This window comes from Sminthopsis crassicaudata, chromosome 1 (genome assembly GCF_048593235.1).
Source record: "Sminthopsis crassicaudata isolate SCR6 chromosome 1, ASM4859323v1, whole genome shotgun sequence".
NCBI lineage: Eukaryota > Metazoa > Chordata > Mammalia > Dasyuromorphia > Dasyuridae > Sminthopsis > Sminthopsis crassicaudata.
The window spans coordinates 700,595,587-700,618,527 of record NC_133617.1 but is presented as its reverse complement, the minus strand read 5'-3'; the positions used below and the strand labels follow the sequence as shown (position 1 = coordinate 700,618,527).

The 22,941-nt window shown below is 38.9% G+C and overlaps 1 protein-coding gene across 6 annotated transcripts in view; it reads left to right on the top strand.

Moving 5' to 3' along the window:
• Nucleotides 1-22,941, top strand: part of GRIP2 (glutamate receptor interacting protein 2) — a 272,074-nt gene that overhangs the window by 181,386 nt on the left and 67,747 nt on the right. For 5 of the 6 annotated variants that reach the window (XR_012484963.1, XM_074283821.1, XM_074283817.1 and 2 more), the window contains 6 exons: nucleotides 1,268-1,413; nucleotides 8,201-8,348; nucleotides 8,994-9,163; nucleotides 12,837-12,962; nucleotides 15,218-15,370; nucleotides 19,870-20,056. Coding sequence is in view for 5 of the 6 variants with exons in the window: in XM_074283821.1 (XP_074139922.1) it covers nucleotides 1,268-1,413; nucleotides 8,201-8,348; nucleotides 8,994-9,163; nucleotides 12,837-12,962; nucleotides 15,218-15,370; nucleotides 19,870-20,056 (930 nt within the window). In the remaining variant the exon portion in view is untranslated. The remainder of the gene's footprint in view (nucleotides 1-1,267; nucleotides 1,414-8,200; nucleotides 8,349-8,993; nucleotides 9,164-12,836; nucleotides 12,963-15,217; nucleotides 15,371-19,869; nucleotides 20,057-22,941) is intronic. The other variant, XM_074283820.1, reaches the window with a different exon arrangement.

Sequence of the window (22,941 nt, the reverse complement as noted above, 5' to 3'; positions counted from 1 at the left end):
GAACTTTAGATCTGGAAGAGACTTTCTAGGTCACCTTGTCCAATCCTTTCATTTTGCTTTGGAGGAAATTCTAGAAGAGGGAAGTGAGGGGATATCTATGGGAGTTGGCAGTCACACCAAAATTCAAACTTGAGACCTCTGATTCCAAACCCAACCTCTGATTTCCATTTCCTCAATCTGACCCACTCCTTTAAAAGTTTGTGGGCCACCAAAACATTCATGCCAACAACCAAGAAATTCCAAGCTATAATCAGGCACTCTTCATACTCAGCTTTGTCCAGATATCTATATCAGTCATTCCTAGAATGGCCTAGGATAGGTTTATAAATAGCTCCCTCTACTAATAGCACTTGGCCACTGTTAAAATAAAACTGCCCCCACAGAGTTCTCTGCTGGTTTACAAAGTCATTTCTTGCCAGAACTGAACCAAAGTCTGTGGCTCAGAGCAGCAGCGTGCTGAATCCTGAACCTGGCCAAATCCTCTTATGATTTTATTTTTCATTTTCCAAACCAGTAAAATTTTTATTTTGCTTTGTTTTTAAGCAAACATCTAATGAAGTATTTTGAGCTCTGGACCAACCATATGCATTTGTTCAAGTCACTAATAGGAAGTCATAATGTTCTCCAATGTCTATCATTCAACTTTGAGACCCCACATTTAATGGAACCATATCAGATTTTTTTTTTGGGGGGGATGATACACATTGGGAAGATCAATGGTATTTAGCAATAGACTAAAAGCCAGCAATGGATTTAGGAACCATCTTCAAGTTTCTTTTAAATTGACTTCCTGCTCCAATATCCAATATTCTAAAGTCTTTTCCTGGTTCTGATGTTCTGTGTCCTAAGATCCGTCCCAATTCCAATAATCAACATTCTCAAGCCCCTCCCATCTCTGTTGTTCTATGTCCCTAAGATTCCTCCCAGCTCTAATATTCTGTGTTCTGAAGACTCTCCAAATTCTGATATTCTCTCTTCTAAGATGCCTACTAGTTCTGATGTTCTATGTCCTCAAGTCCCTCCCAACTCCAGTAGTCTATGATCTAAGTCCCTCCCAGCTCTGTTGTTCTATGTCCTATGATCTTTCCCAGATTCTGATATGTCTCTTTTAAGGCCCCTACCAGTTCTGATATTCTCTAAGGTCCCTCTCTGCTCTAACATTATCTGTTCTAAGAGCTTTCCCGTTACTGACATTTTAGTTTTATGGTACATTCTAGTACCCTGACTTTCCAAGCTTGTAAAATTCTAACATTTGCCTTTCCCACAGAGAGGGATCTCTGAGAATTGGGGACAGGCTGCTCAGTGTGGATGGCATTCCACTTCACAACCTGACCCATGCAGATGCTCTCAACATTCTTCGGCAATGCAGCCAGGAGGCCCTCTTCCAGATTGAATATGACGTCTCCATTATGGGTAAGGATACATGGCCTTTCTGGGACATCACCCATTGAACTACGCCTAGGGGCTCCATGAATTCATCACATAACCCCTTAGCAATGATTCTGCCCAAGCTAGCAATGAGTTAGGAGAGGGAAGGAAGACTTTAAGGATTATGGCAATATTATCTCATTACATTTTTTGCAATTACAAAATTATTTTCAAGGTAGATATCTTCTCATTTAATTCACAAGCTCTCTGGGTTATTATTAACACCATCTAAGAGATGAGAAAACTGACTCTTAAACTTAAGGTCATACCATAAGGTGGTGGCAGGATCTGAGACAACTTATTTTCTCTGAATTTTAAATTCAGAGATTTTTCCCTCATTATTATCCACCTCCCTCTCTCCCCCCATCCCCTGCCCTTCACTATACCTAATTACTTAGATCTAGACAAAGTTGAATCAGGGCCTAAAAGAAACTTTTCTAAAAATATGATTTCTTCTATGCCCTGCTGGGTTGTTCTAGGCCCATGGGCTCAACTCAAATGCTGAAGCTTTAATGCGCCTTCCCTACATCCTCCAGGGTGAAATGGCCAAGCCAGTCTCTAGAGTCCTTTCCAGATCTCAATTCTCTGAAGTTCTGTGAAATCTCCTTTGATCCCCAGGACATTCTTGTACCAGGCAGAGGTTACAAATGTGATCCCCAAAGGAATATCATAAAAATTCATTTCTGACCTTGACTCCCTCTCAGCAGCCCTGCTTCTGAAAATAACATTCCAGGAGGCACGATTCAAAGCCAGGAAAAATATTTCATCTAAAGGGGCAGGTGCATTTGAGTGTCAGCTGAGGAGAAAGGGGATGGTGTGTGAGAGCCCCCATCCTGTGCTGGGTACCTCCAAGACTGCATGACTTCAGGCCCTGTTAGGTAACTTCCCTTTGGTCTCAAATGCTACCCTTTAGGCAGCCGACCTTCCCCTCCCATGCAGCAAATAGATTTTTTTTAGACCAAATAGGAAGCTTCTTGGTTTTGAAAAAAAGAAATTTACCTGAAAAAATATTGAATTAAAGAACTTGACTGCTTGGTAGAGCAGAGAGTAGACAAGATTGAGTTTCAAATCGCCTGAGTTTTAGCCCCCTTCTTAATTCTTATTTCTCTGCAGCTTTGGACAAATGCCATTTCTGAGCTTTATTTTCTTCCTCTGGAAAGTGTAGATAATAAAACTTACATCATCTACTTTTTGTCGGGTTATGAATAAACTTGTTGGACTGGGGGAGGGAGAGAACCTCCAAACTCCTATCAGCTCTTGAATATGCTGCACCACTAAATCTATTGGGGTGTCCTCTAATTTTGGTCTTAGGATACCATTAAAGGTGAAGCCACAAGATAATTTTTTTCCTCAGAAGAGAAATATTCAAGTGTAATCATCCTCTAGGAGAATCCTTAGCTTAGAAATGAACATACTTGAGCAGCACAATGCCTGGTTATGTAATAACTGCTCCTTGATTGATTGTGTTTACTGAATGGGCCATCAGGGGGGATATTCAGCCCCATTAGCCTAAGATCAAATACAAACTCTTTTTTTTTTTGCTGTCAGCCCTTCATAACCTGACTCCTTCCCATCTTTCCATTCTTCTTAAACATTATTCCCTGTAATGATGTAATTCCACCATCACAAATCCTAATTTATGGCTTGCTACCAATTCTGCCTGGTACATTGTAGGTACTTAATAATGACTTAATAATTGATTGAAACATAAACATCCATCAATAATGAATTTTTATTATTATTATTAGCTGGCATTTATATAGTACTTGAGAGTTGTTGCACAAGCATTTTCCAAACAAAGCAATATGATATCTCATTTAATCATCATGACAATCCCATGAAGTAGACACTATTTTTAATCTTCATTTTACTGAAGCAACTAGAGATTAAGTGATTGGTTCAGATCAGTATCTGAGGCAAGATTTGAACTCAGGTCTCCTTAACTCCACGTCCAGTGCTCTACCTCCCTTTGCCACTTAGTTTAAAATGCATTATTTTTTTTTGCATAATGATGCTAAATATATGAAACAGACAATTATTTCTTTAAAGAGGATGAAGATAAATTTCCAGTCCTAAGCCTAGCAGGACCTGTAGGGACTTGAGATAAGCAAAAGAGAGGATGAAAGGGAAAAATGGAGAGAAGAAGAGAGTGAGCAGGAAGATGAGGGAAATGTTGGGAAAGGGAAGAAAAGAGTAAGGAAGATTGAGAAGAGAAAGGGAGGGAAGTAAGGAAGAGAAGAAAAGTAGGGAGGGAAGAGATGAGAGAGAGAGAGAGAGAGAGAGAGAGAGAGAGAGAGAGAGAGAGAGAGAGAGAGAGAGAGAAACTAATTGTGTTCTTGGCTCATTTACAGTAACAAGAAGGACATTGCATGTAATTGTGGGATCCCTGACTCTCACCTTTAACTTCTCCCCTTCCCTTTGTCCCCTCAAAATCACCTTGTATCTATTTGGCCTCTATTTTGGAACTATCCATATAAGTACATGTTGTATTCTGAATCTATATTTGAATCTCCTTGAGGGCAAGGACTATTTCACTTTGAATTTTTAGCTCCAGTGCTTTATTTAATTTATATTTATTAATTATTTTATTATTCAATTATATTAATTGAACGGAGATTTATCTCCCTCCTCAAAGTCTTGAGTATGGACTATTGAGAAAGCTGCTCGGTGTCTATGATAATAAGCCACTTCCTTAATCCTGGTGTAAGTAACCCAATAAAGGCATCAGAAGCAAGTAAGAGGGGGGGAATTTTGAGGTCCCAAATAGGTTAATAGAAGAGATCTTTTGGGTAAGCAGGGCATTTTGGTGGATTACTGGGAAAGACACGTTATATAAACCAAATTGTTCATCCTATAGACCGTAACAATATAAGACATCATTAGACTGGAAGGAGATGATGATACCAGGGAAAATGGCAGCACTGGGTGCAATGGATTTCTAAAACCTTGAAAAGGAATTGTGTAGAGATTGATGGTCTGACGCCAATTACTGACAAGCTCATCAATGTTATCGAGGATTCCCACTCAGCAAACCCTCCCTATAGGCAGACTTGCCTCACTGTGTGGGGTGTGAGCTGCTGCTTTTTTGGCAGGAAATTAGTAAGGCCAGAGAAGCTTCTGTGCTTGGACAGCCCTTGGAGATGGTAGAAGAGGGTAGGATGAGGCAAGCCGCAGATCTTTTGCCAGAGGCATTAGATAGTACCTCTGTCCAGAGTGCCAAGCACACTGAGCTCAGGAGAGCTAGCTGTCAGTCCATAGAATAGGTTGGTGATGGTTCTTGAGTGATCTTTAGAAGTTTTGTCCTGTGTAGAATAATGAAAAAAAAGTGGAAGAGACTTCAGAAAATCTGGGATCATATGAAGTTCATTGTTGTTATGGTTTTTAAAACTGATCACATTTTAGGAGGGAAGTAAGTGGAAATCAATGGCATACTTTTGTTTCTCCCTTGTGGGGAATTTCTTATTTGAGTTAGGTTCATAGCGGTTTGTTCCAACATTGGGACTTTGGTCGCTAACATTTTGTCTCTTTGTTCTATAGAATGAATGTATATTATTTAAGGTCTAGGACATTTTTGCTTTTAATGGCCTAACAGTGCTTGGCATTTAGTATGTAGTAGGCACTTAATAAATGTTGAGGGAAGGGAAAAGTTCCGAGCATTATTCACTTGAACACTTGTTAAGCATCTAATTTGCCATGTGTTTACTAGAATCATTTTAAAATTACTTAAGACTCAACAACTCTGTTCTAACTGTTCTCTTGATTTTCCTAAACTATAAGTCTCTGACCCTTTACTTAATCAAATAAGTCCCCAGGTGAAGAAGGCTTCTGTTCCCTTCTCAGAGATGGCATAAATGTGTTCATGATCTACTAAGGTTTGAATACTAAGTCTATTACTTGTTGTCATTCAGTTGTATTTAGGGTCTTGGTAAAAATAGTGAAATGGTCTGCCATATCCTTCTCCAGCTCCTTTTACAGATAAGGAAATTGAAGCAAGCAGAGTGAAGTGTCTAAGTGTTAAAGACAGCATTTGAAACAGGTCATTCTGATTCCAGGCTTGGCATTCTATCTACTGCACCACCCACACCATCACAGATTTTTTTTTTCAAATTGATCTCCCTAAAACCCTTAAAAATTACAACTGTGAACCTGAATTCAGATCTGACCTCAGACATTTGACACTTACTTAGCTGTGTGACCCTGAGTAAGTCACTTAACTCCAAATGCCTTATAAAAAAAAAGAAAAGAAAAAGAAAAGTTACAATGTTGATTAAGTCTACACATCAAATAAAACATGCACTTTACTGACAGATTCCCAAAGGTAACTAAATGCTAGTCCTAGCACTGTTTATGCTGGTGCTCATCCAAGATTTCTTAAAGACAAAAAAATGACACAGAAGTATGCCTTCTGAGAATTATAGAAAGAGCACAGATTTCAGAGGCAAAGCAACTAAGTTCAAATCTCTGCTCTAACATCCCATTATGATCTTAGGCAAAACCCTTACCTGCTCAGGCCTTACAATTCCCTCCTTTGTCAAAGGAGTGGGTTGGACTAAATGACCTCTAAGTCCTCCCCTAGGTCTATGGTTCTATGACATAGCAGTTAGGGTGGCCAGAGGCCAAGGTCACTTTCATTTCTCAAGCCAGATTTTCCTAAGCTATAAAATGGACTGGAATAGATCATGTGTGAGGCCCTCTCCCCCACTAATACGCAGCTGTTCCAGCTTCCTTTGAGGCACCTGTCCCCATCCAGCTGGCACCCTCAGGTCCCTCTGCCCTTCTCCAAATGGGCTCTAAAGGGCCTCCAATGCCTAATGTGGATGTGGCAGGAATTCAGCAAGTTCTTCTTGGTTGTTTAGTTCTTTAATCTAAATTCGTTATTTTATAGTTAAGAAAATGGAAAGGGTTGATTGACTTACCCACAATCACACAGAACCAGAACATGCAATCCCATCCCCTGCCCATTTCATATAGACCTTTGTCTTCTTCATTCACTATTTTCTTTCCATCTTATACACCTCAAAAAAGAGTCCTAAGAAGCAACAAAGGATGTGCAGAGGAGAAAAGTGTGAAAGTCAGATCAAAAAGTTATCCTCAAAATGCAGCTTGAGGAGTGGGAAAAAAGGCAAGAAAAGAAAGGGAAATAAGAAATAAGAAGGGAGATGGGGATCAGGACAGATGTTCCTCTTCAGGTCCCTTCCCCCAGTCTCAGCTAAGGTGTCACCATTACCAACCCTTTGATTATGGGCAGCAAAGGTGGGGTCATCTCTCAAGGGGAGCGAGGCAAAGTGTTCTGTGACTGATGCTGAAGCATTCTTTAACTGTGGTCAAGCCACTTCTGCCCTGTGTTTTAAATTATTATTATTATTATTATTATTGCTAAGGCAATTGGGGTTAAGTGACTTACCCAGGGTCACAAAGCCAGGAAGTGTTAAGTGTTTAAGGTCAGATTTGAACTCAAATCCTCCTGACTTTAGGGTTGATGTGCTATTTGCTACACCAACTGGCTGCCCTATGTTTTAATCTTTAATGTTTAAAATGAGGGGCAGTTGGGTGGTACAGTGGATAGAGCACAGGGCTTAGAATGAAGAAGACATCTTCTTAAGTTCAAATCTGTCCTCAAATATTTACTAGCTATGTGATCTTAGACAAGTCACTTTACTCTGTTTGCCTCAAGTTTCCTCATCTATAAAAGGAACAGGAGAAGGAAATGGAAAAATCATTTCAGTATCTTTGCCAAGAGAACCTCAAATGGGAGAAGCATTACTAAATAACAACAAAATGAGGGGATTGGATCAGAAAATCTCCAAGGTCTCTTTTAACTCTAACTAATGGACTCAAAGAAGTATTAAAGAAATGACAGAAAGGGAAAGGTTATCCAAAGTAACCAATTACCCCTTGGGCTAAAAGAGAGCACCCCCTCAAAAAAATTAAATTTAAATAAAAAAGAGAACACCCCAATGTATAGGTGGTGAATGGATAGAGCACTAGCCCTGAAATCAGGAGAACCTGAGTTCAAATCTAGAATCAAACACTTAATACTTCCTAGCTGGGTGACTCTGGGCAAGTCACTTAACCCCAATTGCCTCAGGGGAAAAAAAAGGTTGTCAAGGGAATACAGGAAACATTTTGATTTTTCTTTATTAGATTTGATTTTCAATCAATTAAGTTTCATAAGTTATAGTGATTCCTTTACTCTTCTAATGTTCATAGTAAAATCTATCATTGAATTTTTTAACATTTTTTTTGATTAAACCTTTTAATTTTCAAAACATATACATAGATAATTTTCAACATTCACTTTTGCAAAACCTTGTGTTCCAAATTTTTTCCCTGCTCTTTCTCCCATCCCCTCCCTTAGACAGCAAATAATCCAATATTATCATTGATTTTTTGCTCATATTCAGTAAGAAGTGCAGTAAAGTTTACTGAAATCCAAAGAATGCAGGGATCAGAAAGTCTGAGAATCCCCAGGTTATAAATCTCTATATATCTTTTTTTCAGACTAATATTTTATCCATTGGTATCCACTCGATATCCATTCTATCTGTTGGTAAGCCTTAGCTAGATTAGTCTAGCTTTAAAGGGGGACTTAGAATAGGAAAACAGTGAAAAGCAATTGGCCTTCTTGCATATATCGTGGGTCTATATAACAGAATCTCATTCTCCCTTTTCTTTCTTCTTCTTGAAGTAAAGGCCAAGCACCCCATCCTACCTAGCCCTGCAGCCCCCAAATTCATACTAACTAATGTTCCCTTCCTGTTCCTCTCCCCAGATACCGTAGCCAATGCCTCAGGTCCTTTATTAGTGGAAATAGCCAAAACGCCGGGCTCTACTCTGGGAATCTCGCTTACCTCTGGCACCCACCGGAACAAACAGGTCATTGTGATTGACAAGATCAAGCCGGCCAGCGTGGTAGACAGGTATGGCAGGTGTCCCAAAGGTGTGCTCAGTCTGAGACAGCCATTGGGCCCCTGGACCTTCAAGGAAGACTTCCTTTACTCTCCTCTTCATAGCAGTCCCAGTTCCATCCCAAATTCCTGTCTCCAGAGTCAATGCTGTTCAGAGAAGAAAAAGCTCTCTCTCTTCCTTCCCCCTTTCCCCAAGATGGGAATAAGGAAATGATCTCTCAAGAAATAAGGATGGACCAGTGGCAAGAGAACAGGATTTGGAGCAGAAAATGTGGATCCAAATCCCAGTTTTGCCTCTTACTACCTTGGGCTAGTAGCTTTCTCTCTAAACCTCAGGTTTCTCATCTGTGAAACAATGAGTTTGGTCCAGTTGACTTCTAAGGCCCCTTGTATCATTCTCTAAAGCAATGACCCTATGATTCTGGGGCATGTGTACTCCCATGTGTACAAGGCTGTGAGTCCACCCTCCCCCTGTCAGAAGCCAGCAATGAGCTCTCCTTTCTCTTTCCCTCCACTCCATATCTCTTTTTCCCTGGAGCTGCATCACCTCTCCCAGCTGCCATTTGCCTCCAGGACAGTCTTCCTTAAGACACAGGGCTTCCTCTTCCTCTTATGGCCCTGGGGTTTGCATGAGCTTGACTTTACTCCTCTTTGCAGGTGTGGGGCCTTGCACATTGGCGACCATATCCTCTCCATTGACGGCACCAGCACAGAGCACTGCTCTGTGCTGGAGGCAATGCAGCTGTTAGCCAGTACCACGGAGAATGTCAAACTGGAGATCCTACCAGCTCACCAGAGCAGGCTTCCCCTGAAGCCTCCTGATACAGGTGAGTTGGGACAGACTGAGCAGTCATCCAGAAGCATGGAGGAAGCCGGCCCTCGAAATGCCAGCAGCTATATTGTTGGACTCAACAATGGCTGGGAGCACCTGCTCGGCAAGCCCTGGCCCTGGGTGGGGGAAGGAAGAAGTAAAATAAGGTAAAACATGGTGGGAAACCTGGTTCTTGCCTTGAGTTCAAAGGGCCCTTAGACTTATTCAGTCCAACTCCTTCATGAAGTTGAATCCAACTCCACAAGCTTGGAAGTGAAGCCCAGAGAAGAGATTTCACTTGCTTAATGTCAAACATCTAGTAAATAACAGAGCTGAAATTTGAACCCAGTGTTCTTACCACTATACTACCTGGAAGACAGAAGGATCTTTAGGGTCCTATTTGGCATAGAAACAGAGAATCAGAGATTTAGAATTTAAAGGGACTTCTGTGACCTCTTTAGTCCAACTCTTCACAGACAGATGAGGAAAGTGAACACCAAGGAAGATAAGAGACAGGATTTGAATTCAAGACCTCAAATTCCAGAACCATTTATTACTTTCAATCTTATCACACTAAAGTGACTTCAGTCCAAGGTCATGGGATGTAGAATAAGCTCCCAGCTATTTTGACTCCCAGTTCAGGGGTCTCATTTGTACCTATCATATACTCTGCTTTATATGAAAGTTATTGTTAAGCACAACTTTATTTTTTGCATGTCATGTCCCCCATTAGACTGTGAGCTTCCTAAATACAGGAACTCTATTTTGCCTTTCTTTGTGTCCTCAATGCCTAGCACATAGTAGGTGTTTAATAAATGCTTATTGACTGAATGACTTGTCATTATAGTCTAAGATCCACAAGGGTGGTTGCCATGTCTTATGTCTATCATCATAACTATATTTTTTTTGGCCTGGATCTATGTGTAATTCATTGGTATAGGTGATTATAGATGAGGAAAATCTATCTACCCAAGGAAGGTTTTTCGCTTTCTCTGCAACCTGTGCCTTCTCTCTTTGTAAAAGAAAGAACCTAAGGTTCAGAGAGAAAGTGACAAATTTGATGGTAGAACTACCATATGGGTCAGATCTCTTGGTCTTCCAACTCCCAAATGCTGTTGCTTCACATATTGGGAAGAGGACAGGAAACTGATGAAAAAAGAGGAGGAGAGGGAAGTTTTGTTTCTTCAGAAAGAGGCAAGCAGCATTAAAGGCCAGAAAAAGAACCAGAGACCTTGGGTGGGGAAGGGTCCAAGTTCCCCTCAAACCCTGACTAAAATAGATATCTTCTAAACTCTCTCCCAGCTCATGTAATCAGAACCAAGAATGGAGAAAGTCCCAGACAGAAGCCTGCAGGCTCTGAGCACAGCTTGAGAAACTAATGGAATTTCAAATTTAACTCTCATCCCATGTACTGGAATGCCATCCCTTGTTCTATTCCTGAGAGGGATGTGAATAATCTTCATGGTCTCTGCAAAGGGGGAAGGAATTCACAGCTGAACTAGGGAAGGAGAAATGTGGTACTGTCTGGGGTTCATCTTCCAATGATGCGCTAATAATAAATCAATTAAACTACAACTCAGCAGCCATTTGGACCAATAGATTGGTCTCGGGATTGCTAGAGAGCTGATATATAGGGAGAGGAAGAATGAAAAGGAATTTGGCCATGGGTTTGTCCTATCTGGGTAATTGCCTCCTCATGGGCTTTGAATCTCTTCTGGGGATTTCAGCATGCTGTATAGATTCTAGAGTTAGGGGAAGGAGGTAAGAAGAAAGTGAATTCAGAAGGTGGGCTCGTTGGGGGAATGATCAAAGTCAAGTCTTTTCCTGGGCTTGTTCAGAAGCCTTAGTAACATTTTACCTGCATCATGGAAGCCAAAGAAAAACTAAGCTAGAATTTTCCCCCCAGACCTTCTCCAATTCCGTTGACCTTAGCCTCTCTTCTTCTTCACTCCTTCTTTGACAAATATTTGAGTACTTTAGAGCACGGTATTAAACTCCAGCAGAAATAGGATGCCCTGATATTGTGGGTAAGAATTCCTGCAGGCTGAATGTTGACTTAGTTTAAGAATGAAACTGAAGGAAATCTTGGGAGGAATATAGTTTCATCTCTGCCCCCATGGACCTTATGAGTCAGAAGGTGGATAAGAGAAACCAACGGAAAAAGCTTTTGATTTAGGCAGAAAGCTTGGTTTAGAATCCATTTTTTCATAACTTACTAGCTATGTGAACTTGGATAAATAATTTTGCCTTTCAGTGACTCAGTTCCCCATCTTAACAATAATTAAGTTGGACAAGACCTCTTTCAACTCTAATAGTCTGTGAGTCTTAGGTGCTTACTGAAAAAGCACCTGTTTCCTGAGATGATGTCAGTTCTTGATGTTGGCAGAAGGTTAAAAGAAACCTGGTAGTCATGGAAGATATGGACATGTTGCATTTGGAAGGCATTGTAGTGTGTATAGTGAATAGTAGACCTGAAGTCTAGAAGATTTTATTTTAAATCCATCTACAGATGTTTACAAATTCTGATCCTAGAGAAACCAATTAACCTCTGTTATTTATCTATAAATTTCCTTATCTATAAAATGGGAATAATAATAGTACTTTCATCACAGGGTTCTCCATAACATTTCAATATTTGATTTGTGCAATAATAAACTCATTCTAGGGAACAGAACACACTTTTCAGGGAGCATAAGAGTGTAGGAAATCTTTCTCAATCATGCCCCAACATGGCAAGGTCATATGAGCAAATCACTCGAGCTTTCTGAGTTTTAATTTCATCACTTGGAAGATGATTGAATTGGAATGGATGGTCTCTCTTTTCTCCCAGATCTAAATTCATTGATTCTGTGATCCAAGTGTGCCTTTTGAGAGACAATGTGATGGAACAAGTGAGCTTTCCTGAAATTCAAGAGGGACCAGGATTCGATAACCATCAATATTTGTTTCCTGTGTTATAAATCATGATTTCTCAGAACCTCTGTTTCCTCATTTTCAGAATGAGAGGTTTAGACTATAATTACCTCTGAGGTCCTTTACAGCTTCATATAACATGATTCAAAGATAAGATTTGGGAGAGGAGGAACATGTGATTACATAAGGTGGCAGACGTCTCACCAGCATTGGGATGAGCTGAGAATAATAAAATGGTAGATTGTTAGAGCCTTGCAGATCCCCAAGTCCAATTCTCTCTTTTATAGATGAGACTAGAGAGGAATTCCTTGAGGTAATTTAAGTAGTAGGGAATAGAACTGAGCCTTTGACTCCAAATCTGGGGTTCTTACTACTACACCAAGACGGGGCATTGAAATCAACCATATTGGAAACGGTTGTGTTTATCTGAAAAATTTGACACTCAGGAACCAGAAAGAGTCCCTCAAACTGCCTACCCCATCCCAAGTAGTTATTTGCAAAAGGATGGGGTGGGGGCAAATGGAGGTGTAAGCCTAATCTTTGAGAAGATAAGCCCTCTCAGACCCATCCTTTTATCCATCTTTCCTCAGAGGCCCAAACCAGTAGCTTCAGGGTACATTGTCAGTTGGGATGGACATTTCTGCTCTCTCTGACTGGCTTTTCCTCAGAATAATTTGTATAGCCCCTAATGCCCATGCAATCTCTGTCTCTTCTTTTTCCCCTTTTTTTGTCGGGCCTCTCTTATCTATCTTGGGTCGCTTGTGGTCTGGACACAGTGAAGGTGCAGAAGAGTGACCATCACCATTGTTGGGACCCCTGTGTCAACTACTGTCCCAGCCACCATCCCAGCCATTGCAAGACACCCACCTGGAATCAGCCCTCCAGCCAGGATTACTGCAAACGTAAGAGTTTGGCTCACTCTTAGATCTGGATAGCTCAAAGATTGCATGAGAAGCAGGACCAGAAGCAACCTCATTATTTTTCTTCCCCCTCTTTCCTACTCCTGCCCTTTAATCTAATTAAACCTAGATTAAATCTGGCTTTAATCCTGAGCCTGGATTAAAAATTGAACATTATAATTCAGGTCAAAGTATTTTGATATGTCTGTGCAAGGCACTGTACTAGGTATTAGGAATACAAAGATAGACATTCTTCCTTTCCTTTTAAAATGTAGGCTCCTTGAAGGCAAGAACATTACACTTTTGTCTTTATTTCCCAGAACTTACCACAGGTCCAAGCACATAGTAGATCCTTAATAAATGCCTCTTGATGGACTGATTATTCCAGGGGGAGTTGGAAACATACACATAGATAAATATAATACTGGGTAGAGCATAGGATCATAGATCATCACATAGATGTGCCAAGATTTGAACTCAGGTTTTCCAACTCTAGAATCAATTTTATTTTCCAGTGTGCTACTACACTGCTATCATGATTCAGTTCAGTCATTTATAAATGTCTTTGGAAACTTTAGTCATCATGAAGCAATTTATTCTATATAAGGAGCTGTGGTAGGAGCTGGGGTTACATGGATTTAAAACAACACAATTCCTGTCCTCAGGAAATTTATAGTTTCATATAAGGGCATGACCTATCTGCAAATAGCGATTGTAATTCAATTCATTCCACTAATAATAATAATAATAATTAGAACTACAACAATATAATTACATAGCACTTTAAGGTTTAAAAACACTTTACATATCTTGGTCCTCAGAACAACTCTGGGAGGTGGGTGCTATTATTATTCCTATTTTACAGAACAGGAAATAAATAAGAGGTTAAGTGATTAGACTAAGACTATAGTTGTCAGAAGCAGTATTGGAACTCTCATCTTCTCCTCTATTCACTTGTCTCAAAATGAACCAAGGATCCTTTCTGAATCATATAATGCTTTGGCAATCTAATAAAACCTATGGACTCTAATGTTTTTTTACACAAATAAAATATATGGGATTACAAAGGAAGCCAATTATATTAAAACACAGCTATCAGAATATTAAAAATAACAAGTTCATAGACTCCAGGTTAAGAACCACTGGTCTAATGAGACAAGCCCTATGCTAGGACTAAGAGAAATGCAAAGTTTGGATCAATTATGTAATCACTCTAATGGGACTTATAGTTCAGTCATAATATGTGAATAGAAGAAGAATAAACAAAAGAGTGCAAAGCCTCAGGAAGGAAAGGTCATTCATGATATATGGCCAGGAAATGGCATTTACAACTGAACTGGGTTTTAAAGTCTAGCTAAAAATTTAAGGGACAATAAAAGCCCAGGAAGGAGAGTAAGAAATGGCATATTTGGACCATAGTAACTAGTTCATCTTATTTTCAAAAAAATGAGATCACTGTTTTAGGTATAAGAGAGAGAAAGGGATTCAATATCAGTTCAGCTCTTATGGTCACCCTACCATAACAAAATGTAGTACATGGTGACATGGTGTACTCCCTGTCAGAGGACAATAGAAAAACCAGAAAGGTTATGTCAGAGAGAAAAAACATGGATACCCCTGGGCTTTGATATTGTTATACTATTTAGTCCAAAGTGACAAGTCAGAGAAGGGGAAATATTTCTAACAAATTGTGAACATCCTAAAGCCTTAGATCATTTAAATGAATGGGCACTTGTTAAGTTCTTAGAAATGTAGACTTTGGTTTTAGAAAGGCCTGAAAATACTTACATGAACTAATGCTGAGTAAAGTGAGTAGAACCAAGAGAATGGTATATACTAACAACAAGATAATGTGATGACCAATGATGGAGATGACTCTTTTTAATAATGGGATGATTCAAGACAATTCTAATAGACACAGGATGAAAAATGCCATCTTCATCCAGAAAGAGAACTATGAATATTGAATATGGATTGAAGCATAGTATATCCACCTTTTTCTTTCTTTATTTTTTCTTGTTTTTTTTGTTCTGATTTTTCTTGCACAGCATAACAAATATGGAGGCAGTTTAGAAAGGGAGGGAGAAAAATTTGGAACACAAAGACTCACAAAAATGACACTATCTTAACTGTTTTTAGAAAAATAAAATACTATTAAGAAATGTAGAGCTCAGTGAGCTCCAGTCATGTGTGTTACAGAATTGGGAGCAGGCTTGAAGCTTACCATATCATTCAACTGTGATGAACTTTCTTCCCAGCCCTGTCTGCAGCCCCTTTCTCTTCACCGATGCTGAATGCTCATGGCTTCTCTTGCCCAAACTCGAGCACACTACCTCGGAGCACCCAACCCATGAGTCCCCGGGCAACCATGATGAGGAGAAGACAGAGAAAAAAGGAGTACAAAAGTTCATGTAAGGACAATGATACCAAATTGTATCTTTAGATTACTTATTCTCTCTGGTTCTTAGTTTCTCTAACACTAAAATGAAAGGATTGATCTAGACATTGTCTAAGATGTCTTCCTGTTTGGAAAAAAAATGTTCAAAAATCTTTTATCTTCTGAATTTTACACTATAAGGCTCCTTCTACCTTTTGAACATTCTATGTCTTTTTTCTCTCTCTTTTTTAAAATTAATTTTATAATTATACATTTTTGACAGTATATATATGCATGAGTAATTTTTTTATAACATTATCCCTTGTATTCATTTTTCCAGATTTTCCCATCCCTCCCTCCCTCTACTCCCTCCCCTAGATGACAGGCAATCTCATACATTTTACATGTGTTACAGTATAACTTAAATATAATATATGTGTGTAAATCCAATTTTCTTGTTGCACATTAAGTATTGGATTCCGAAGGTATAAGTAACCTGGGTAGATAGACAGTAGTGCTAATATTTTACATTCAATTCCCAGTGTTCCTTGTCGGGGTGTAGTTGTTTCTGTCCATCATTGATCAGCTGGAAGTGAGTTGGATCTTCTTTATATTGAAGATATCCACTTCCATCAGAATACATCTTCATACAGTATTGTTGTTGAAATATATATTGATCTTCTGGTTCTGCTCATTTCACTCAGCATCAGTTCATTCAAGTCTCTCCAAGTCTTTCTGAATTCATCCTGCTGGTCATTTCTTACAGAGCAATAATATTCCATAGCCTTCATATACCACAATTTACCCAACCATTCTCCAATTGATGGACATCCATTCAACTTCCAGTTTCTAGCCACTACGAAAAGGGCTGCCACAAACATTTTGGCACATACAGGTCCCTTTCCCCTCTTTAGTATTTCTTTGGGATATAAGCCCAGTAGTAGCACTGCTGGATCAAAGGGTATGCACAGTTTGATAACTTTTTGGGCATAGTTCCAGATTGCTCTCCAGAATGGCTGAATTCTTTCACAACTCCACCAACAATGTATTAGTGTCCCAGTTTTCCCACATCCCCTCCAACATTCATCATTATTTGTTCCTGTCATCTTAGCCAATCTGACAGGTGTGTAGTGATATCTCAGAGTTGTCTTAATTTGCATTTCCCTGATCAGTAGTGATTTGGAACACTTTCATATGAGTGGATATAGTTTAAATTTCATTATCTGAGAATTGTTTGTTCATATCCTTTGACCATTTATCAATTGGAGAATGGTTTGATTTCTTATAAATTAGGATCAATTCTCAATATATTTTGGAAATGAGACCTTTATCAGAACCTTTAACTGTAAAAATATTTTCCTAATTTGTTACTTCCCTTCTAATCTTGTTTGAATTAGTATTGTTTGTACAGAAACTTTTTAGTTTGATGTAATCAAAATCTTTTATTTTGTGATCAATAATGATCTCTAGTTCTTCTCATAAGTTCCTTCCTCCTCCACAGGTCTGAGAGGTAGACTATCCTCTGTTCCTCTAAACTATTTATGATCTCATTCTTTATGCCTAAATCATGGACCTATTTTGATCTTATCTTGGTATATGGTGTAAAGTGTGGATCCATATCTAATTTCTGGCATACTAATTTCCAGTTTTCCCAGTTTTTTTTCAAATAATAAATTTTTATCCCTAATGTTGGTATCTTTGGGTTTATCAAACACTAGATTGCTATAGTGGTACCCTTTTTTGTTGAACATTCTATGTCTTAAGTCTTATTCCATTTTGTTTGTAAGATCTCTTTTGTCTCCAGCATTCTATATTTAATGTCCTTTCCAGTTTAGATACTTTGTTCTAACTCTGAGATTTTATGAATCTAGATCTTTCCTTACTTTCCTTCACTAACTAGTCTATCTCCCCAGATTTTTGCTGTCTTTCTTAGCTGTCACTCCAGGAGAAGGATCTGGGTCTGCTCTTTTAGGACTATTTGTTATTATTACTTCTTAGGATTTGTTCCCCTTCCTGCTTAAAAAAATATTTTTAGACACTTGCAGGCTTAAACATAATTCAAACTAAGACAATCTGGGGGCAAGCTGACCATAAGTCATCTCTGGGGAGCAGGAAAATGAGGCACCTGGGATGAAATGATTATGACAATTGGGCATTGAATTTGGCTCCAAGTATCCTGGTTCCATTTATAACATAGTGTCATTAGGAAAATGCATGCTAAGATCCAAAGAAGGATGCCAGGAATGTGTATCTTTCTGATCCCTGTCTGCCTATGACATTTACTTTCCCTAAAATAGACTCTGAAGACAGGCATTCTACTGTGGGATCCAGTGTAGATGCTTGAGAGGGCAAAACTGGAACTCACAAGAGTCATAATCATAGAAAGGCAAATATTTTGCCTCAGCATAAGGAAGAACTTCCTCAAAATGAGAACTGTACAATCACAAGATAGAGATACCTAGGAAAATAGTGAGATTCTCATTACCAGAAGTTTCTGGACAGACTGAGTAGAGATTAGACTAGACAACCTCTATGGTACCTTAAAATCAGTTATGTGCTGATAAGTTTTTAAACAATTAAGTCTGGGGGGAGAAACATGCATGACACAATTTAAACTTAATCTATAGTATAAATAATTTATCTTTCCCTTTCCCTTTCTTAAGTCTAGATAATAAACAAAATAAATCAAGACCTAATTTGCAATATTCACTAATTTCTGAGGTACAAATGCTCCCACTAAAAATTTCACAATTCTCCCTCTTGAGCTGGTGTGAACTAACTCCAGCACACTCCTGCTTATGATTCCAAGTTTGTAGTTTTATGACTGAGAAATCATTGTATTCTGGGATAGTGCAGAGTGCTGAATCTTTGCTCTGACATTTACAATCTGTATGAGCTTCAACAGTTTCTACACTAACTACCTCAGTGCTGCAAGCACTGGGCTTTCTAAACTTTCAAAGTATAAGTGATAATAATTAGCTCAAAGTGAACTTAGGGGACCCTCAACATTTAACAGTGGCTACTGTCCTTCCTATACATATTAGAAGATTAAGTCTTTCTTTTGTGGGAATAAGACTGTACATATATTTGCTACTTTTTTAATGTGACCTTGAATAATTTGTCCCTATAGGTCGATATAGATTGGTCCAAATTTCAGGCAGTTGAAATAAAGTGGGGAAGAGTATTGGCTCTAGAATCAGAGTGATGAGTTTAGTGGTGATGAGGTTAGTGGCAGTTAGAGAATTGTTAAAATCCCCTTATGGTTGGTTGCACAGTTTCTTCATGAAAGAATTTGTGAAAGCCAAAATATTAATTGCAAAAATGAAAGTTTATTGTTGGTAGGAAGCCAGTTTTGCTAAGAGACTGATTTAGTGGCAAAGTCCTATTAGGGAAATGGAGGCTGGCACTGAGAAGAGAATGCCTTTTCAGTGGGCAGGATCCTAGAATCAGAGTAAGCTGCTTTGGACTTTCTGTGAAGAAATGAGTTTAAGGAAACCTGTTATATGGGTAGCTCTTGGTGGGGAGCTGGGACAGCCTGAGCTGATCAGACCAGGATTTCTCAATTGAATAAGAATTTAGAAATTCAAAAAGATCATTGGGAGTTGATTTTACCCTTGAATAGTGTTGCTTCTCTCATCCTGGGATGATGGACCCTCTCTCTAGACTCCTTGGAGCCTGGGAAATCCTGATCTCTCATATCAAAAAGGGGACACAATTTCAGAGAAATAATTTTAAAGGGAACACAGTTTAAGATTGATAATTTTAAAGGGAACACAGTTTCTCTCCTCCTTCAAGAGGACCCGAGTTTGAATCTGACATTAAATTCTGACATTTACAATTTTTGTGACCTTATCCAAGACACTTAACTTTCCTGAGCCTCAGTTTCTTCATTTATAAAACAAATATAACCCTTTATTGATCAGATTGGAAAACTTACATAGAAAAGGGATTCTTGCTTTAGATGGAGATTGGATTCAATGATTCCAAAAGTCCTTCCAATTCTGAGGCTCTGAGATTTGTTGACTATAACAGCTGCCCCCTTCTTTATCTCATTCTACTCATTATTGTCCTTCTGAGTAACAAAGGAGAAGGAGAAGAGGGAAAAATAGATTTATGAAGCTAAGGTCTTCACAAATACTCTCTCACTTGATCCTCATAACAACCCTAGGAATGAGGTATTGTCATTATCCCCATTTTTTAGTTGACAAAACTGAGACAAATTGAGATTAAATGAGTTTCCCAGAGTCACATAGCTAATAAGTGCCTAAGGCCAGATTCAGTTCCTGTCTTTTCCACTTCAGGTCCATCACTCTTTTCTTCTATTGCACCTAATTGCATTCCAAAGGATATTTCCTCTGAGGAGGAATAAAGGGTGGTATAAGAAATTACTAATATAACAAAGGGAAATTCAGGCCAGTGTCTAGATTTCTTATAAATGCTTGGAGAGAAATAGACACTGAGTAGTGAAAGAAAAGCCCCATTGGTATCCTGGCTTTCAGATGCTAAACTAAATCTACCTTTTTATTCTTTCAGTGTCCCTTGCCTCCAGTACCGTGGGGCCTGGTGGCCAAATCGTGCACACAGAAACAACAGAAGTGATCCTTAGAGGTGACCCCCTGAATGGCTTTGGACTCCAACTCCAAGGTGGAATCTTTGCCACAGAAACCCTGTCCTCCCCACCTCTCATCCGCTTCATTGAGCCTGACAGCCCTGCTGAGAGGTTAGATCTATCCCTCAAGAACCAGCATCAAATCAGCTTTCAAATCAGCAAGTATTTCTCGAGATCTAGCCCTGTTTCTAGAGGCTTAAGGGAAGAGAAGAAAAAGAAAGTACTAGAATTTCAGACCTTGTCCTTATATGGCTCAGGATCTAGTTAGTCATATGTCAAACAGAGACAACATATAGACAGATGCCAGCTTAAAGGAGTGAGGTAGGAAGTGGAACTACAATCTTAATGACATAAGCAATTTTCTCTACAAAAAAAAAAAAAAAAAAAAAAAAAGGTTAGCACCTTCTCTGTATCTTAAAGGTTTTAGAGAACTGCCTGACTAAATGACTTACCCAGGATCATGCAGCCAATATACATCAGGGAAGGACTTCAACTCAGATTTTCCTGAATTCAAGGCATGCTTTCTGTCTACTACATCCCTATATATGATAGAAGCTATTAGAGTCAAGGAGTCTAGAAATGAATGTGGATTGTTGTAGTCAGTGAAAGCTTCCTGGAGAAGGAAGTTCTTAAGTTGAGTAATTAATGCTACCTAGAATTTAATTAGGTGGAGAAGAAAGGGAAGGACACTATAGATAAATGGAATAGCCTGAGCAAAGCTGTGGAAATAGGAAATAGTTTTAGGTCTGTTCATAAACCATTCTGATTGGAACAGAGGATGGATATTTGGTAACTGAGGGACAATTACATTTAAAAGATAGGCATGAAAGGGTATCTAGGTGCCATAGTGGATAGAACATCTGCCCTGAAATCAGGAGGATCTGAATTCAAAGCTGATTTCAACACTTACCATCTGTGTGACTCTGGATGAGTATCTTAACCTCAATAATCTTCAAAGGAAAAGAGAAGTAGGTTTGGTTCAGAACTTTAAGTACTAAGCTAAGAGGATTTGGGGTTTGATCCAGTAGGTACTAAAGAGCCTGGCCTCTCCACCCATAGCAACCCTGCCAGCAAGACTCATTGGGACAGATTTAAGCTGTAGGAAGCCCTTGGTTTGGCTTTAAATCCAATTTGTAATTATAATGGGCTTTTCTCTTTTGATTAAGTAGAAAAGGCTTACACTATATGAGAGATGTCCCAAAGTCTTCTTTCAGAGATGCTATAACATAGCTTTTATGGGGGAAGCTGGTTTTACTTCTTTAAACTTCCCAAGTTCCCGGAACAAGTCAATGTGGAAGATAGGATTGTTAAGTCAACTTGCCAGAGAAGAGGGAGGTCTGTGTCTGTGTACCTGTGTGCTTGCAAAATTATGTTTGTGTTTATATTGTATGCTGATCTCTGTGTGATTTTGAGGAAAAGTGTGGTTATGAGTATGTCTTTTGGTAAGTGTATTTACACTCTGTGTGTCTGGTGGCCTAAGGGTATTGTATGGTTGACCAGACAGATAGTGAAAGGGCTTGAATTTCTAGTCAAGACTTAATTCTTAAGTCTTAACCAATTATCTTCTTTTGTGTTTTTGAAGAAGTTTCATGAGCTATAATAGAGATCAAGACTTTGGTGATTTAATTCCCCATTTCCCAGAAATCACATGCCTAGAAAGTACAGTGGTCACTCAGAGACTTTTGAAGCCCTCTTTAGTCTTGGTCCTTATCTCATGTTGTAGTAAGCTAGCCACCTTGCTGTGAAATCATTGACAGTGAAGATCTCTTGGAGGAAGCCAATCTCTGCTCCAAATTGGTAACCAAAGAACTATGATTAGATACCTAAAAATCCTGAAAGATCAGTACAAATCAGCCTTCAGAACCAAGACTAGACTGAGGAAGGATGAGGTTGTAATTATCCCAGACTGCTTTGAACTTATTCCATCTTTGTGGACTTACAGGTCTTTTCCCCTGAAAGCCATGACCTATTATATACCACCCCAGATAAACTGGACATAAAGATACCAAATTCTCTGGACAATGTAGAAAATCAGACCAAGTGACTCAAAGACAGTTCAGAGAAGTCTTTGAGACATCACAGAGTCACAGAAAGTGCCTCATTATTCATTTTGGACTTGGCACTTGATTATTTTGGTTCTCTTTGACATATGAGCCAAGAGACTTGACTTTAAATCCTGGCTCCACCTGTATGATTCTTGGACAGTCATTTTCTTTTTTCTTGGTCTCAGTCTCCTCACTTATAAAGCATGGGTATGGGTCAGAATAACTACTCTGAATGCTATTATTCCTTTACATTCTAAGGTTATAAGATCATCAATTTAAACTTGAAGAAACCCATTGGACAGCATCTAATTCTAGCCTTTCACTTACATAACTAAAGACAAAAACCTATTCATCCAAATAACCTGCATTTCTGGGATCCTTGAACCTGCAGAGAATCTAAGTCTGTGTGTGTGTGTGTGTGTGTGTGTGTGTGTGTGTGTGTGTGTAGGCTGGGGAGAAAAGCTAAGTATGGAAACATAAGACTTAAATTTTTTTTTAAAAAAAGAAACATTAGAATTTTTACTCCGACCCTGGGATATTATTCAAAAAGAACACAGCAAGTTTCTGACTACTTTGACAAGTACATATAGAGCATGGGCCTCTTTTGACCATGCTGCATTAAAAAGCAGTAGGGGTGAGGTTTGTCAAGATTACAGTAATGAAAATGGCTCTCAACAAGCAGTCAGAAAACCCACAGGATTGAGTACTTTAAATATAAGTGAGTTTTCTCTCTCTGGCCTCAATTCACTCATCTGGAAAAGGGAGAATTTGGACTTGATGATCTTCAATGTTCCTTCCTGATTTAAAATAGAAAAGTAAAAGTGAACTAAAGGGATATTGTAGCCAACATTTATATCACACTTTAAGGGCTGGCAAGTACTTTATATTTATTGTCTAACTAGAGTGAGGTGACTGCTTTTATTAACCTCATTTTACATAGGAAGAAACTGA